This window comes from Eutrigla gurnardus (genome assembly GCF_963514095.1).
Source record: "Eutrigla gurnardus genome assembly, chromosome: 7".
Lineage (NCBI taxonomy): Eukaryota > Metazoa > Chordata > Actinopteri > Perciformes > Triglidae > Eutrigla > Eutrigla gurnardus.
In genome coordinates this window covers 529142-546631 of record NC_139921.1, presented here as the reverse complement: position 1 = coordinate 546631, position 17490 = coordinate 529142, and the positions used below count along the sequence as shown (strand labels likewise).

The 17490-nt window shown below is 45.6% G+C and overlaps 1 protein-coding gene across 2 annotated transcripts in view; it reads right to left on the bottom strand.

Moving 5' to 3' along the window:
* alk (ALK receptor tyrosine kinase) overlaps positions 1–17490 on the bottom strand; it is a 413707-nt gene that overhangs the window by 83562 nt on the left and 312655 nt on the right. For both annotated transcript variants that reach the window (XM_084013902.1, XM_084013903.1), the window contains exon 5: positions 5184–5317. In XM_084013902.1, the coding sequence (XP_083870028.1) occupies positions 5184–5317 (134 nt within the window). The remainder of the gene's footprint in view (positions 1–5183; positions 5318–17490) is intronic.

Below are 17490 nucleotides of genomic sequence, written 5' to 3'. Positions count from 1 at the left end.
AAATCGTATTGATAATGAACGTTACTTTATTGTTGTTGGCATTGTACGTTAACGTTATGAATCGAAGGTCCTGCCAGCCGGCTAGCCTAATGACGCTAATTTACCATAGGGGTTAGCGAGCGCAAGCGAAGCGGAAAATGTGCCGTTTTTACCGACGTTAACTAATAATATAGTGCTTATGTTAAACCGTGGTTATATATTTACTAACGGTGATTAATAACGCCGTGCACCGTTGTCCGTTAAAGGGACGGCAGACACCGGGCGCCTCATTCAGTGGAGGGAACGATGAGGAGAAGTTCACCGGCAGGAGGAATGCTGCTCTGAGAGGCTTCACTTAAGAAAATGTGGTTTAAATGTTATAATTCTTACATCCAGGACTGCTGGAGACTCTGAGGATGTCCCAGGACTGCTGGAGTGGCTGGGCTTCGTCGCTGTCACCCCCATCACCACCGTGGAACTATGGACATGGAACCCATCTGTTCTGTTAGTAAGCAGTGGACGAGGTTCTCCGTGAAACGCCTTGAAAGACAGGAATCCTTCCTTAAAGAGACTAACGTTAACTCGAAGAAGAGAAGACGGGTGAACAATCCCAAGATTGCGGTAAGAATATGTTCGGTGACTGCTAGCTAAGCTAAAATTAGCAAAGCAAGCCCAAGCTAAAAGTAGCTTAAAAGCTAATAGTCCAAGCTAAAAGTAGCATAGTAGCCTTGTAAAAGAACAAGAGAGAGGAACCAGTGTAACGTTAAGTTGCTTTGTTAAGTGTATGTTGTTGGTCTTTTACAGGAAGCAGTACGCCGGCTTCACAACTCGGAGATGAATTGCAGGGTCAGCTCGGTGTCGTTCCAGGAGAAAGAGGGTAAGACTTATTAGATTTATTAGATCCGTTTTTGGTCAATGTGACCAAACCTACCTAAACCTATTTTTCAGGTGCATTAATAGATGTGTTGTGTCCATGCGAAGTGCATCGCGCAGTACTGATTGTCTTTATTGATTGTTTTACAGCTGCTGGAAGCGAGACGGAGTGTGCTTGCTGGCGATGAGTGCGCCACCACAGACATGATGTCTGATGAGGAGGACGGCGTCGTTGGCGGGGTGTCTGGATGGATTGTGCGACCTCCATCCTCTCGTAGCCAGGAGCTCACCGAGCTCTGTGCGACTCTACAGTCACGATTAGAGAAGACTCCCAAGTACAGGGCCACGCACAGCAGGCGGCTGTAAAATTGACCAAATTCGGACAGAATGTCGCCAGTTCATTTGTTTGTTGTGTGGGCAAATTTGTACAGTTGTGTGTTGTGTTGTCAATAAAGCTCTTTCTTTGAATACTTCCTCCTGGCAATTTTTCCTTTCCTCAATAAATTCATTCATATTTATATTTATAAATATATATATAAATAAATAAAAATAAATATATGTGTGTATGTATAAATATACATATATATATATATATATATATATATATATATATATATATATATATATAAACATATGTATATATATATATATATATGTATATATATATATATATATATAGTGATAGATCTGCTAACCAATCACTAGTGATTATTCTTGTTTAAAAGACCCAGTGTGACCAATAGTAACACATCTGCCAACGGGGGTGGGGTTTACATTTATAATGACTCATCAGGTTGACCAATAGTGACAGATCTGCCAACGTGGGTTGGCTTTACATTTATAATGACCAGATCTGCCAACCAATCACGAGCGATTATACTTGTTTAAAACTAGTGGTTTCATCCAATCCTGAGTGAGGATATTCAAGCCATCTCTGGCCAGGCGGGGTTTCGCTGCTATTCATATGCTAATTAGAGCCTTCGCTGTGGTTCGTTTCCGACAATTTTCGGCACAGACGAACGCAGCGTTCGCAGCCTGTAAATTGTCGTTAACTCCCGAAAATTAGGGAGATTTCCGGGCGTTTACAGGGACGAAAATCCGACTTTTCATGCAGTGTCCGTTGCTTTCTATGTTGTTGTATTTGAATGCTGATTGTGCACCCACGCCGCTGGGTTTCATTTCGGTAACAGTGTGTGGTCCAACCTCGGACACATTCACGAGCTCAGTAAGTGATCTACCATCAGTTAAAAGACCGGGGTCTCGCCGAACGAACGCCAGTTCATTCACGGGCTCCCGTGTGATGGTAATAGCTTACTGATCCGTTGTATTACACACGCATTCTCTCTCTCTTTGTTCTGGCTAACACACATGTGCACACACGTACACCGTCCCCCACACGTATCCTACGCCAGCTGTTTCCGTATCCGGACGCTAAGGACATAGCTCCATCTGGTGGCTGTACCAGGCCATCTCTCGCTCTCTCTCTCTCTCTCTCTCGCGATTCTATCGGACGTCAGTGGCCCCGCCCCTGAACGCTGTGGAAAATAGCTCCATCTGGTGGCTGTACCCGGCCATCTCTCTCTCTCTCTCTCTCTCTCTCCACACACACACACGCACGCACACACACACACACACACACACTCCACGTGTGTATCTTCCTTTGTTTAGCTTAGTTTTGTGTGTTAGGTAGTTAGGTAATAAGGCTTTGTTAATTGCAGTGTTATTGATTGTGATCATTATTACTGATTTTAATAAATCTTATTATATTATAACTAGCGATCTCTTGTGCTTGTTGTGTATATGTCACTGGATAACAGCAGGTTGTGAAGGCTAGTGCTCGTATTTCACGCCTTTTTAATTGTTCGATAGTTTCATACTTCTATGCCAATGATCACGATGATTGGCATGTGAGTATAAGACCTTTTATATTGAGACTGAATACAGTTTTAGGTTATCTCCCAGGGTGGTGCCCCATATATTCATGATTATATCATAATAATATATTAAATATACCTATTAATATTGATAATCATATTGACATTAATAATTAGCTGTTGATAACCAAATCTGCTCCTGCTACTACCCCAACATAAATAATCACAACAAACACTATTTAATGTTCCTAATGTCTTCCTCGTCTCCCACTCATGCCTTCTCTTTCCCACTTGCGGGGGTAGGAGTGACGGGAGGAGTGCCTGCGCTAGACGAAACTTGCAAAGTCCAGGCGGACACACCCCGTCGGCGTGGCGCCGGACAGCGCTGAGCCCCGACAGCGCCTGGTGTACGAAACTAGGGCCCATAGACCAAAATAAAAATAACAATAGCCAATCTAACATTCTGACAGCATAGATTGTGATTATAAGTATGTCTCCAGATCTGCTATCCTTGTTTTCTGTTCTGATATCATTCAGTTTGCAGTGTAACTGAGGCTGCTGATGCTAAAGAGAGATATCATCTCATCATTATCATTTAGATTATATAGCAATATATAATACTGGAGCAAGCAAAAATCACAGTGCAAACTAAGAAAGTATCAGTATTTGATTTGAGTACTGCTGATTTGTGCTGCAGCAGAGTTGTAATTCAAGTTCATTCTGATGTAGACGCTCCTTTGTGCTAGTACGTGTGTGAATGCAGGTTGATTTGCATCCTGGGATGTTTCTGCTTCGCCTGAAGTCAACGATCCCAGGAAGTCTTCCCTCACTGATAGTTACAAATCAGGTTTCAGAAATCTGGTTTGTTTCAAAACGTTGTCAGCTACTTCCTATCGACGGAGAGATCTGGTGTGTGCTGCTGCTGTTAATGCTGCTGCTGCTGTTAATGCTGCTGCTGCTGTCAATGCTGCTGCTGCTGTTAATGCTGCTGCTGCTGCTGTTAATGCTGCTGCTACTGCTGTTAATGCTGCTGCTGCTGCTGTTAATGCTGCTGCTGCTGTCAATGCTGCTGCTACTGTTAATGCTGCTGTTAATGCTGCTGCTGCTGCTGTTAATGCTGCTGCTACTGTTAATGCTGCTGCTACTGTTAATGCTGCTGTTAATGCTGCTGCTGCTGTCAATGCTGCTGCTGCTGTTAATGCTGCTGCTGCTGTTAAAGCTGCTGTTAATGCTGCTGCTGCTGCTGTTAAAGCTGCCGTTAATGCTGCTGCTGCTGTTAAAGCTGCTGTTAATGCTGCTGCTGCTGTTAAAGCTGCTGTTAATGCTGCTGCTGCTGTTAATGCTGCTGCTGCTGCTAATGCTGCTGTTAAAGCTGATGTAAATGCTGCTGCTGTTAATGCTGCTGCTGTTAATGCTGCTGCTGCTGCTAATGCTGCTGTTAATGCTGCTGTAAATGCTGCTGCTGTTAATGCTGCTGCTGCTGCTGTTAATGCTGCTGCTGATGTTAATGCTGCTGCTGCTGCTGCCAGGTTTTAAGATTTCATTTAAAGCTACTGGAGGAGCTCTTCTCTCAGTCATCCTTTACTTTAAAATTCTGTATTATGTGAGTTCAGCAGACTCCACGGCAGTCTGGTAAACACGCTGGCCACTTACAGAAGCATCTTTAAACTGCAGTCATTCAGAGAAGCACCACTATTTCAACACGGTGCTTGAACAACAGTGATGTATATATACATACAGAATATCTGGGAGAGGAAACCAGGATGTTATCAATATTTGCTCAGTAATGCAAAGTTGAATGTTTGAGCGAGAGCTGCCGAGCTTCGGCATCGTGCTCACAGGAAATTGAATCAGTTATATTAATCCAATTTCAGGAGCTTTCGAGGTTGACAGAGAAGGATATTATTTCAGTCTAGATGTCTACGCATTTCATTGCACAACATAGAGTAACGAAGTTAAAAATCACAGATTGTGCATTCTCAGTTGGAGCTGCTTTTGGGAACTCAGTGACTCTGCAGACATGTGAGACACATTTAGTCCACATGCATACGGAAGGAACTGCGATGGGAACAAGAAAACCAGACCACTGGAAACCAAAGGAGGATCAGCTAGACTTGGATGTGTTTGGACAACTTCACATGGAATCTTTTGGGTTAACTGCTGTTATTAAAATATGTATTTAAAAGATTGCTTTATCGTTTAGGCCTTGAAATGGCAAAAGTAAATGATAACATTGATTAAATGCATCCTGTTCAATGTTCATGTTTAACTTGGACCTCAATATTCAGTTGAGAATGATACAAAACAAACAAACTAATGTTGGTGGAATCATTACTTGCACTTACACTTATTTTCACTCTCATCTAAATGGCAAAATCCTCCATAGTGCTCACACATCAAAGTATTGATAAAGAAACAGCAGCAGTGTCGTATCACAGCGTGGACGCATGAACTTACCCATGGTGCAGTTGGTGGTGAAGTGGGGCTCGATGGTGGCCATGTCGTCCTGAGGGATCCGCTGATCGTAGCTGGCCGAGACGCGGAAGGGCGATCCTCCGGGGGTCCCCAGGGTGAGGTGGACCACCGCCCAGCTGCCGAGGAGAGAGAGCAGGAGAAGGGTCAGTGTGAGGAGCAGACACCACGGCTGGCAGAAAAACCTGCATCCGCTGCGGGGGTCGGGGGTCAGGGTGGCTCGGGCCTGCCCTGGCAGCGCGCCCACCGCCTCGGAGGAGGGGATGTCCAGGGCTTCAGCGGAAGCCGACAGGGGGGCTTCCCCAGTCCCTTCCATTTTGGAAGGGTCCCCTTCTTCTGTTGTTTGCTGATGCATGGACTCCCCTTTGAGTCCCCCAGACTCAGACTCAGACCCCTGTGGTGTGGTGCAGGTTCAGAGGCGCTAAGGTGCCTCGCGAAGAGCTCAGGGCTGCCGTGGACTCGGACTACAGTTCCAGCAGGTGTGTGGTCGTTGCTGTGTGTCGGCGAGCTGCAGTCCTGCGCTGAATGCTGCCCTCCCTCAACCAGCCACTGCCTTCATGTACTTTAACTCACCCTAATTTTATTAAGCAAATTGTGCTGTTTTCTCTTTGGCTCTGAGCTCATTAACAATCTCTCCCCCTCTAACTCCCTCGCCCACTCTCCCCTCCCCCTGTCTCCTGCCCATCCCTCCATTCTTACTCACACCACATAAAGTTATTGCACCTACTTCCCTAATGACATTTCTGAATGCCACACACACCCACACACACACTCAATAACACGATGCATGCTTGAATGAGGTGTCAGCACACCAACATGAGTTTGTTTTGTCATTTTCCACGTTTGTTTTTTCTGATATCATCCAGTTGTTCCCGTTTTCATTAATGGTGTCCAGTTTGACATCAGAGATCATCAGAAGAGAAGATCAGACATCCCATTTATCATCTGAAATAACGACAATAATATACTTCACTACAATACAAAACATTTGGCACAACTGAATTTTACTGTATACATATATGCACCGATTTGGTTGGTTGAAACCGGCCACAGACCCTCGGAGACAACGTTCTTCTCACAGATTGATAAACACAGAGGAGAAAGGAAGCTATGTCTGTTTTGGAGTGTATTTCCTGTTTTGTAGAACTGTGTTCATACAGCAAACATAAATTCACATGTGCGGACACGCACAAAGCCCCACTACATAAACAGGCTCAGAGCCTCTTCTGATTTCCCAAATGTCTTTGCTCAGTTCAACAGGCTTTGCATTACGTCCGTCGCCAGCTTCCCTTCTTATGCTTTTTGTTTTTTAATGTATTGTTGACTTTTCTCCCTCCATTCACAGCTCTCACATCTCCCCAGTCCTCGTTCCCTCTCCACCGGATGCTGCTCCAAGTGGGGGGGGGGGTGACCAGATGGAAAGTGGTGTTATAGCACCTCAGTACACAGAGTGGGACCTGCTCCCTGCCATATCCCATAATAGAAAGGAAATGAAGATGTGGATAAGGGTTGCCACTGTCTCCTTGATAACCTTGAGATATTTCGCTAACTGAGCAACGTACATATGGTCTTGCTGAATCCCTCGTCGGCTTATCTGTGCCTTTCTGTTCAATGAGTCCTCAGAACATGATATATGCATGACCCTTCATATTATGAATGCAGGTGTAAGTGCTGTATAAATACTGTGAAGTACCAAAATGATCAATCCACGGAGAAATGAACACAGCCCGCATTCAGGAACTGTGCCTTTAAACGAACCGGCGGGACTTCTGTGAGGTCGTGATGTCACAACTGTACTGTCACCAATGGATGTGCACTACATTTTGAGCAGTGGCTACAGTGACTACATAAACTACAGTGACTACAGTTACTACAGTGGATACAGTTACTACAGTTACTACAGTTACTTCAGTGACAACAGTGGCTACAGTGGATACAGTTACTACAGTGAGTACAGTGACTACAGTGACTACAGTTACTACAGTTACTACAGTTACTACATTGACTACAGTTACTACAGTTACTTCAGTGACAACAGTGGCTACAGTGGATACAGTTACTACAGTGAGTACAGTGAGCAGTTACTACAGTTACTACAGTGACTACAGTGGCTACAGTGACTACAGTTACTACAGTTACTACATTGACTACAGTTACTACAGTGGCTACAGTTACTACAGTTACTACAGTGACTACAGTTACAACAGTGACTACAGTTACTACTGTTACTACAGTTACTACATTGACTACAGTTACTACAGTTACTTCAGTGAGTACAGTGAGCAGTTACTACAGTTACTACAGTGACTACAGTGGCTACAGTGGCTACAGTTACTACAGTTACTACAGTGACTACAGTTACTACAGTGGATACAGTGACTACAGTGACTACAGTTACTACAGTTACTACAGTGACTACAGTTACAACAGTGGCTACAGTTACTACAGTGGATACAGTTACTACAGTGACTACAGTTACTACAGTTACTACAGTGACTACAGTTACAACAGTGACTACAGTGGATACAGTGACTACAGTTACTACAGTTACTACAGTTACTTCAGTGGATACAGTGGATACAGTGGATACAGTGACTACAGTGGATACAGTTACTACAGTGGAAACAGTGACTACAGTTACTACAGTTACTACATTGACTACAGTTACTACAGTGGCTACAGTGGATACAGTGACTACAGTTACTACAGTTACTACAGTTACTACATTGACTACAGTTACTACAGTGGATACAGTGACTACAGTTACTACAGTTACTACATTGACTACAGTTACTACAGTGGATACAGTGACTACAGTTACTACAGTTACTACATTGACTACAGTTACTACAGTGGATACGGTGGATACAGTGACTACAGTTACTACAGTGGATACGGTGGATACAGTGACTAGTTACTACAGTCACTACAGTTACTACAGTGGATACAGTGACTACAGTTACTACAGTGGATACGGTGGATACAGTGACTAGTTACTACAGTGACTACAGTTACTACAGTGGATACAGTGACTACAGTTACTACAGTTACTACAGTTACTACATTGACTACAGTTACTACAGTGGATACGGTGGATACAGTGACTACAGTTACTACAGTGACTACAGTTACTACAGTGGATACAGTGACTACAGTTACTACAGTTACTACAGTGGCTACAGTGACTACAGTTACTACAGTGGCTACAGTGACTACATTCAGCAGGTAAGCCCTGCCCCCTAAAGCATCCCCTGTTTTCTGGTCTGGTGGACTCTAAATGGACCTGTCATTCAGCAGGTAAGCCCCGCCCCCTAAAGCATCCCCTGCTTTCTGGTCTGTTGGACTCTAAATGGACCTGTCAATCAGCAAGTAAGCCCCGCCCCTAAAGCATCCCCTGCTTTCTGGTCTGGTGGACTCTAAATGGACCATAATGTACTAAATGAACATCATGCTGGATTGAAGAAGACTTGAAACTAGAGATTGAGACCAAAAACTCATGTTTACAATGTTTACTGAGATAATACATCAAGAGAGAAGTAGGACCATTTTCTCATAGACTTCTATACAACCAGAGAGGAGTCGCCCCCTGGTGGCCAGCAGAGAGAAGAAGGACCATTTTCTCATAGACTTCTATACAACCAGAGAGGAGTCGCCCCCTGGTGGCCAGCAGAGAGAAGTAGGAGCATTTTCTCATAGACTTCTATACAACCAGAGAGGAGTCGCCCCCTGGTGGCCAGCAGAGAGAAGTAGGACCATTTTCTCATAGACTTCTATACAACCAGAGAGGAGTCCCATGTGGAAGACCAGAAATGCCATACAGAGCAGATTGATGCTACAATGGAGCGTTTCTGACACAAGGTGAATACAGGAATAATCAGATAGACGGTGCAGGAAAAATAAAGTGTTTTCCGAACCATCAAGCATGTAAACAGGTTCTGGTTGAAACCCAAAACACGAAAATGAACCTGAACATGATTACAACATGTCTCCTTTAAACCAGGATAAACAGGGATTAAAGGGCTTTCTATTTAAATATGAAACACACAGGGGATCAGTCGAGTCTACACATTTAGAGGAGTCGCAGTGTAAACAAAGGAACTCATGTTTAGCATTGAATATGCTCAATATAGTGATAATAAAACAGACAGAAGTGTGTGGCATCCAATCTTAAATGATCAACGTGAACCTGAACCCTCTGTCTCTACTGTAAAACTGAACACAAGGCTCCCGGACCACTTCCCGTGTTATCATGCTACGCCGGCGCTCACAGGGCTGCTTAACGGAGCGGCGGCTCAGAGCAGAGCTGCCACAGCAAATCATTCAAGCATTTAAACCTAATTACAAGTATTCCATGCAAGGCACAGCGCGCCTAAATATCAATACATACAAATGAAAATTAATGTTAAAGACTTTTCATGCAGGAATTAGATATTCATGAGTAATCCGAATGCGAATGCTAATAATTCTCATTATGGTACTTTGTGTCCTAACTGCCTGCTGGTTATTTAAAACCACCTGACCTTTGTTCACACTGCTGTGTAGTGGAGGCAACTCCCACCTCTGAAAAACCACAACAGCTCAGGCAAACTAGTCTTTGCTGCCCACTTCTCTTTTCATAATGGTCTTCATAGATCCCTCACCACGCTGCTCTGGATAATGTCACGTTTTCATTTTCATTCGATGTGTTAGCGAAGACGTAGGATGCTTGTATGCTAACCACATTAGGCCTTAGTCCTCTTGTGGGATCTGGTCTGCATTAGCGTTGGGTCTCATCCATCAGGACAAACGATGCATGAAGAAGTGTGCTGCACATTCTTTTCACCCCGACGCCCTCAGGCCTAACGTCATATTACTTCATACCTGCATCATGTGTGTGACCTGTAATGGTTCAAAAATGAAACCGTGCATGTGTGTGTGTGTATATAAAAGAAACATTTTAAAGGTGGTTTGTAAGTGATCACAATTCATTGATGACTCGCTGCTGAGCACACATTGCAGTCATTAAGTGCTGCTGCAGATCTATTCTTTTACCGGGGCTGAGAAGAATATAGTCTCAGCAGGTTGAGCATGGCTCTGTGAGCTGCTGAGGACAGGAAATGGGTGTTCATTTGATAATTCAGTAGATGCACTAGAGTCAAGTTTGGACATCTCACCAGACATTCATGTAACATTGTTTATTAGATTGACCTCTGCTGAGGTCTGAGTGGATAGTACAGACGCTTTGATTGACAGTCTCTTGACACCTCTCTTAGCTTGATGAAATAAACACCTGTGGAGCTGCGCAGGGCCCTTTAAAAGCCCCCCCTCTTCATGGACCTAAAAGACAGATCCGAGACCATCAGAGTCCTCATTGTGTGTTTGCTGGCTCTGCTTCAGTGTCTTCACATGTTCTTGTGTCATCACATGTCACTGTTCAGAAGTCCGGAAACAATTAAAGATGGAAATTAAATCAGAAGATGAATTTGAAGAGAAAAAGAAATGTAAACAGATGTTTTAAGTTCAGCCTTAAGGGGGCGCTGTGGCACATCACACTGTGGAATGGAGCCAGTCCTGCAGTCAGCACAGCAGGGTCCGGTTGGCCGAAGGGTGCAGCAATTCAAGTTGCTTTTTGCTTAAGACTGGCTTATGTTGTTCATATTTCTGTTGTGCTCACGAAGCTGAACACATTCATCTCAATGAAGTCTGATTAAGCTTCAGTTTTTCTGAGGATTCAGACTGAAGCTGCAGCTAGAACTGCTTATCTGAGTTTTTCAGCAATTAGTCAAAATCAAAACTAATTTGTAAAATGTCAAAGCTAATTAGTTTGAGATGTGGTTGAATGTGCCAGAAATGAATGAAATATGTGCAAATAGACAAATTGGGGTCACAGAGCTGAATGAAGTGAACATCGGGGACATAAAATAAATCTACAACGTCTGCTTGTTTCATCCCAGTGACCCAAAAAAAGAAAAAATACTTCCTCATAATGTGAATGGGATGAAGGGTATCCAGGATGTGGTCTGGTATATGAAGCAGGAAGTGATGCAGTACAACTAAAGGAAGAGTGGAAACTGCTTTACATGCTGATGGGAGTTTTACCCCCAAGAGACGGCACCAAAGGTTCCGATCACGCCGACTGTTTCACGTCCACGTGGCTTTTTCATACGGGAAAGATGCAATTGATTGGAAATGACACGGCGTAGGACCCGGTCTGCATGGATGCGGTTTGGGGGACGATTGCTGCTGGATCAGGCTCTCTATTTAAGCCCCATTGATTTTGACTGTCATATTGCATAATGGGCAACGGGCATGAGCCAATATATGAAGCGGAGTGCAGATTAGATCCAACAGTCTGGCTGAACGAGTGCCACTTCCTCAAACTAAATCAACATTTGAATGCTATCTGCTGAAAGCCAAATGTGTTCCAGCGTGATGCAGCGACGGGTCGATGAGGTAAGCTGGGTCCACTCGTACTGGAGACAGGTATTTGGCAGAATTCAGTGTTTGTTCAGCCAAAGTGGATTAAATACGCTTCAAAGATCTTTTTGCACACAGAGGTCCGAACTGATTTTCAAAAACATTTGTCATAAGTAAAAAAAAAATCACCGTATAGCACATTTTCAGAGAACCAGGCAGTTTTGGTCTCATTACACTTATGCCTCACAGACAATGAATAAAGAAGCTATTTCATTATGGCAGTTTGTGAACACTATAAACTGGGGAAGAGGTTTAGTTGACATGAATCGTAAGGCTTTAACATGATTTTGCAGACTAAACAATATTTATCTGTTGTACATTCATATGAATACAGTTGTCTAGAACTTCTTTCTCAAATTATTCTGTGACTTGAAATGAACAATCTGCCAGGAGCAAATCACGGAGGATGAAAGCAACGCCGACCAAATAAACAGACCAGTTGCACCGGCGATTAATGGCGGTGTGTCGGTTTCACGTGCACTAAAAACAGCAACGCAAAGGTCAGTGTGGATCCGGATCAGGTGACCGGGTGTGGATCCAGATCAGGTGGGTGGTGGGAAGACACGCCTCCATCAATAAACCCATTTTTCACATAGGTTTTTATGATGTTAATCCTGTTTTGCACATGGGCCGTAATGATCTGGATTTCACTGGATTCACTAAACCAGCTGATCCCACCTGACAGTCAGAGATACGCTCTTATGGTAATAAGTCAGAAATGACAAAAATAAAGATGCAACTTTGACTCATTTATATGCAACCATAAAGTTGGGCAACATACAGGAGGGCCGGTTTTATTGAGATCTTTTTCATTAACAAATAATAGACTATTTCAATTGGAATATGTAACGTTCACATACAGGACTAGTGTTTTATAAAAGCAGTAACAGCGTCAGGCTGTGATGTGATTGTATGAACGATAAGGGCATTTCAAGAATGTCATTTTAAATCGATGCAGTTAAGGAGAGTTAACAAAGCAGAACGATGGTGATGGAGCCTACGACCTGCTGATTCAAGTAGTAAACTCTCTCTATATATACTATAGCTAAATCTGGAAAACTCTAAATGAAGCAGGACTGACATCTCAAGGATTGCTGAGGAGGAAAAAGGCTGCGGAACAACCTCAAGCCCAGTTTGTCACGTTGCTATTGACAGAAATCCGACCTACAGGAGGAATATGACATCAATGATGAGATATCTGCACATTTGAGATACCTTGTATACCGTATCTGTTCTTAAGGATGTGTTGCATAGCAACAGGGTCGAAGTATCCGCTTGCAGCAAGCCGTGAGACTGAAATTGAAAATTGACCTTCACTCTGACTTTTAAATCAAAATGGACTGAAATTCTGCTACAAATTAATAGAGTTCAAACTCATTAAGTATTGGCTGGCCGTGAGGGCTCCGAACGCGGGCCACGCAATAATTAATAAGAGAGATGAAGGAAGGAGCAGTGGAGGCGATGCCAACATGATGGGAAGAGATGTCTTAGATGTACACGATGGCGCCACATCAGAAGAAAGAAGGTGGAGAATAGAACGCCCCGGTAGATTTAGCTAATGTCTTCAGTGAGAGTTGGACCAGATGTTCACTGCTTGAGGAAGTCCTGAATGAGACTTGGTCATGAATTAACTGTCTGAATGGAGCAGTTTACAACAGGAAGGGCTTCAGAGGAGGAAGCGAAACAGCAAGTTTGGGGATAAGAAGAGTTGTGAAAAGAGAGCAGTGGAAAAGAAATCATGACAAACATGGGGTTTCGGGAGTGTACAAGGAGATAGATGATGATTTCAGTGTTACAAACAGGATGCTGCGTCTCAACGTTCACCACAGATCCACAGGTTGCTCCAGTCCGAACTTCACTGCAGTAACAACTCGACTAAAAGGATCTGGGGATCGGCGGCAAAGCAGCATTCAATGGTGCCGGTGGGGCAGAGGAGCCTGAAGATCCAGGGGCCAGTCTGGAGGACCAGGGGCCAGTCTGGAGCACCAGGGGGACCAGGGGCCAGTCTGGAGGACCAGGGGCCAGTCTGGAGGAACAGGGGGCAGTCGGGTCATCTGGAGGACCAGGGGCCAGTCTGGCCATCTGGAGCACAAGGGGCCAGTCTGGAGGACCAGGGGGACCAGGGGCCAGTCTGGAGCACCAGGGGCCAGTCTGCAGGACCAGGGGGCAGTTGGGCCATCTGGAGGACCAGGGGCCAGTCTGGAGGACCAGGGGGCAGTCTGGCCATCTGGGGGACCAGGGCCAAGTCTGGAGGACCAGGGGCCAGTCTGGAGCACCAGGGGCCAGTCTGGAGGACCAGGGGGCAGTCTGGCCATCTGGGGGACCAGGGGCCAGTCTGGAGGAACAGGGGGCAGTCTGGCCATCTGGGGGACCAGGGGCCAGTCTGGAGGAACAGGGGGCAGTCTGGCCATCTGGGGGACCAGGGGCCAGTCGGGCCATCTGGAAGACCAGAGGCCAGTCTGGAGGACCAGGGGGCAGTCGGGCTATCTGGAGGACCAGAGGCCAGTCGGGCCATCTGGAGGACCAGGGGCTTTGTTTGACTGGCTTTGTTGTTTGCTTTACAGTCAGCTCACAGAGATACTATCCGGTTATTTATCCCATAACTCCTGTACTCTGATTATAGCCATTGGGTGTCTCCCCAGGGGAATGTCCTCTCAGCGGGATCCTCAGAAGCCTCTGAAGCAGCCCCACACTAAGGAGAGCTCCATGTCTCCCATACAGAAGGTCCAGGGGCCTGTCGGGCCATCTGGAGGACCAGAAGGGACTGACGCAGAGTCATTCATTCAAGATAAACCCACTTTCTCAGTTTATGCAAGGTGGCTGCTTCTGGTGTGACACCCCCTTTCATGTGATTAGAGAACAGGGGTTACAAAACTAACCTTACCTTCTCTAAAACAGTCATCTTAGCATCTGACAGCCATAATCTTATCTGTGCCAACTACCAGTCTGCCAACTCAGGTGGTTAACGTTTCCCCCAAGATCCCACAGTCAGGATAGACCCCAGGGAGGGGGTCCACCGTACCAGGAAGGGGGTCCACATACAGTTAATGAAAAGCCCAGCCCACTGCAGCACGGTTCTTTCCTGTAGTGATGCCACTGAACTGGGCCCAAGACGACGATGATCTACATGGATAGAGCTTGTGGTGCTTACACTTCTGCTAATAATAATAATGATAATAATATCCATCCATCGATCCATTTTCTACCACTTATCCTGTATTTAGGGTCGCGGGGGGGCTGGAGCCGATCCCAGCTGTCATTGGGCGAAGGCAGGGTACACCCTGGACAGGCCGCCAGTCTATCGCAGGGCCAACATGTAGAGACAAACAACCATTCACGCTCACATTCACATCTACGTGCAAATTAGAGTCATCAATGAACCTATCCCCATCCTGCATGTCTTTGGACTGTGGGAGGAAGCCGGAGAACACGGAGAGAACCCACGCTTACACGGGGAGAACATGCAAACTCCACACAGAAGGAACCCGGGCCGACCCGGGAATCGAACCTTGCTGTGAGGCAAGAGTGCTACCCACTACACCACCGTGCAGCCCGGTAATAATTTCATTGAAGTAAATTAATCAGTTGTGTTACGTCCCGGTAGGGCTAGGGGATGACGGGAGTAACATAGTAAATAAGAAACGGGACGTAAAGGAAACAAAGGAAACGGTAGCAAGAATGTAGAACAAAAACGGCTTTATTGCCCACAAAATAGAAGTAGTATCAAGCTCAGACAGCTCTGAGTCGCAGCAAGAACACACTACGCCGTAGCTCTGGCTCTCGGGCTTCTGGAGATCAGCTCTCTCCTCTCTCCGTCACGGGCCCTCCGTTCAATGACATCCACAGCCTCTTTTATACACAACCTAATTGTGACGCAGCTTCAGGTGTGCGATCCACACACACCCACCCACAAGGAGGAGGGGGAGGACGAGGGCGTCACCTGAGGGGGTGAAAGAAAAAACACAATACAAGAAACACACCCAGAGCATTACAGCACTGGGGCTGTAACACTCAAGAAGTATATACTCAAGAAACAAATGTACTTGGCTAAATGTTTTCCCTACAATGGCGAAGGTCTGATCCACCACTGTCTCTGATTGTTGGGGTTGGAGGTTGGCTTGGTCCGGTTTAGCCATGAGCGGTGAGACTGGAAAGGTCTGGGGTCAGAATATCAGGATGAGCCAACCAGAGGCAGAGTAGGGTAATTAGAGTAATTAGCCATGTGCTCCTGTTTGTGACTGATGGTGAGTTAAGGAATAACGGGCGTCCTAATAATGGCAGGCACACCGAATAAAAGTACACTTTGGTTAAAGTTGAAAGCAGCAGCCAAGGTGACCCGACGTTTTCCACCCCTGCTGATGCTGCTCTTCATAACGACGTACATCTGCACATGACAGCGGTGCACCCTGGGAACATCCAGGTGATAGAGAGATATCTGTTCTGTTAGTGCTGCCTCTGTGTTACCCTCCTATACCACCACTCTACACTCGCTCCCTCATTACATTTACATTTACATTAGGTCATTTAGCAGACGCTTTTGTCCAAAGCGACTTACAATAAGTACATTTGTCAAAAGAAGGAAACAAAGAAACCACAACGTATCATTGCCGATAAAGTAAGAGCTAAAAATAGAACAAGTGTTAGGTCCTCATCTGAGTAAAGTAGTACCTTAAGAGCAACAGTGCTACGATCTGAGTGCTATAGGTAAGGGTTTATTTGGGGGGGGGGGGGGGGGGGGCTGTTAGTGGGTCATGCTGTGTAGAGTCGAGGTGAAGTCTGAACAGGTGAGTCTTGAGCCTTTTTCGGAAGATGTCAAATGACTCTGCTGTCCTGACATTGGTCGGGAGTTCGTTCCACCACTGAGGACCATAACAGAGGAGTCTGGACTTTACTGAGCGACATTTGTTTGATTTCAGCGATGGTGGTACCAGCCGGCCAGCTGAAGTAGAGGAGCGAAGTGCTCGCTTCGAGGCATGAGGTTTGACCAGTGTTTGAAGGTAGATGGGTGCCGTTCCATTGATGGCCCTGAAGGCCAGTGCCATCGTCTTGAAATGGATGCGTGCTGCAACAGGGAGCCAGTGGAGGTCACGGAGGAGGGGGGTCACATGGGAGAATTTGGGTAGATTGAAGATAAGGCGTGCTGCAGCGTTCTGGATACGCTGCAATGGTTTAGTCACCGAGGCCGGGAGTCCGGCCAGGAGAGAGTTGCAGTAGTCAAGGCGGTAAATGACCAGTGCTTGGACCAGGAGTTGTGTTGCATCCTTTGTGAGGAGGGTCCGAATCCTGCGGATGTTGTAGAGGGCAAATCTGCAGGATCGGGCCACAGCAGTGATGTTGGGGGTGCAGGATAGTTGGTCATCGAGGATTACACCCAGGTTCCTCGCAGTTGAGGAAGGTAATACTGTGATGTCCTCGACAGTGACCGACAGGTCCATGCAAGGGCAGTCTTTCCCCGGGATGAAGAGGAGTTCGGTCTTATTCAGGTTAAGCTTGAGGTGATGTGCAGTTGTCCAGACAGAGATGTCAGCCAGACAGTCCGAGATGCGAGTTGCAATGTGGGTGTCAGAGGACGGGGGAAAAGAGAGGAACAGCTGGGTGTCATCTGCGTAGCAATGGTAGGAGAATCCATGCGATATAAATAACAGAACCTAGTGATCTGGTGTATAGTGAGAACAGAAGCGGTCCTAATACTGAGCCTTGAGGGACACCCGTGTCCAGAGAACAGGGTTTGGACATAGAGCCATTCCATGTGACCTGAAAGGTGCGATTTGTCAGGTATGATGTAAACCAGGTGAGATAAGAGTCTCATGATACCAAGAATATCTATATTTATATA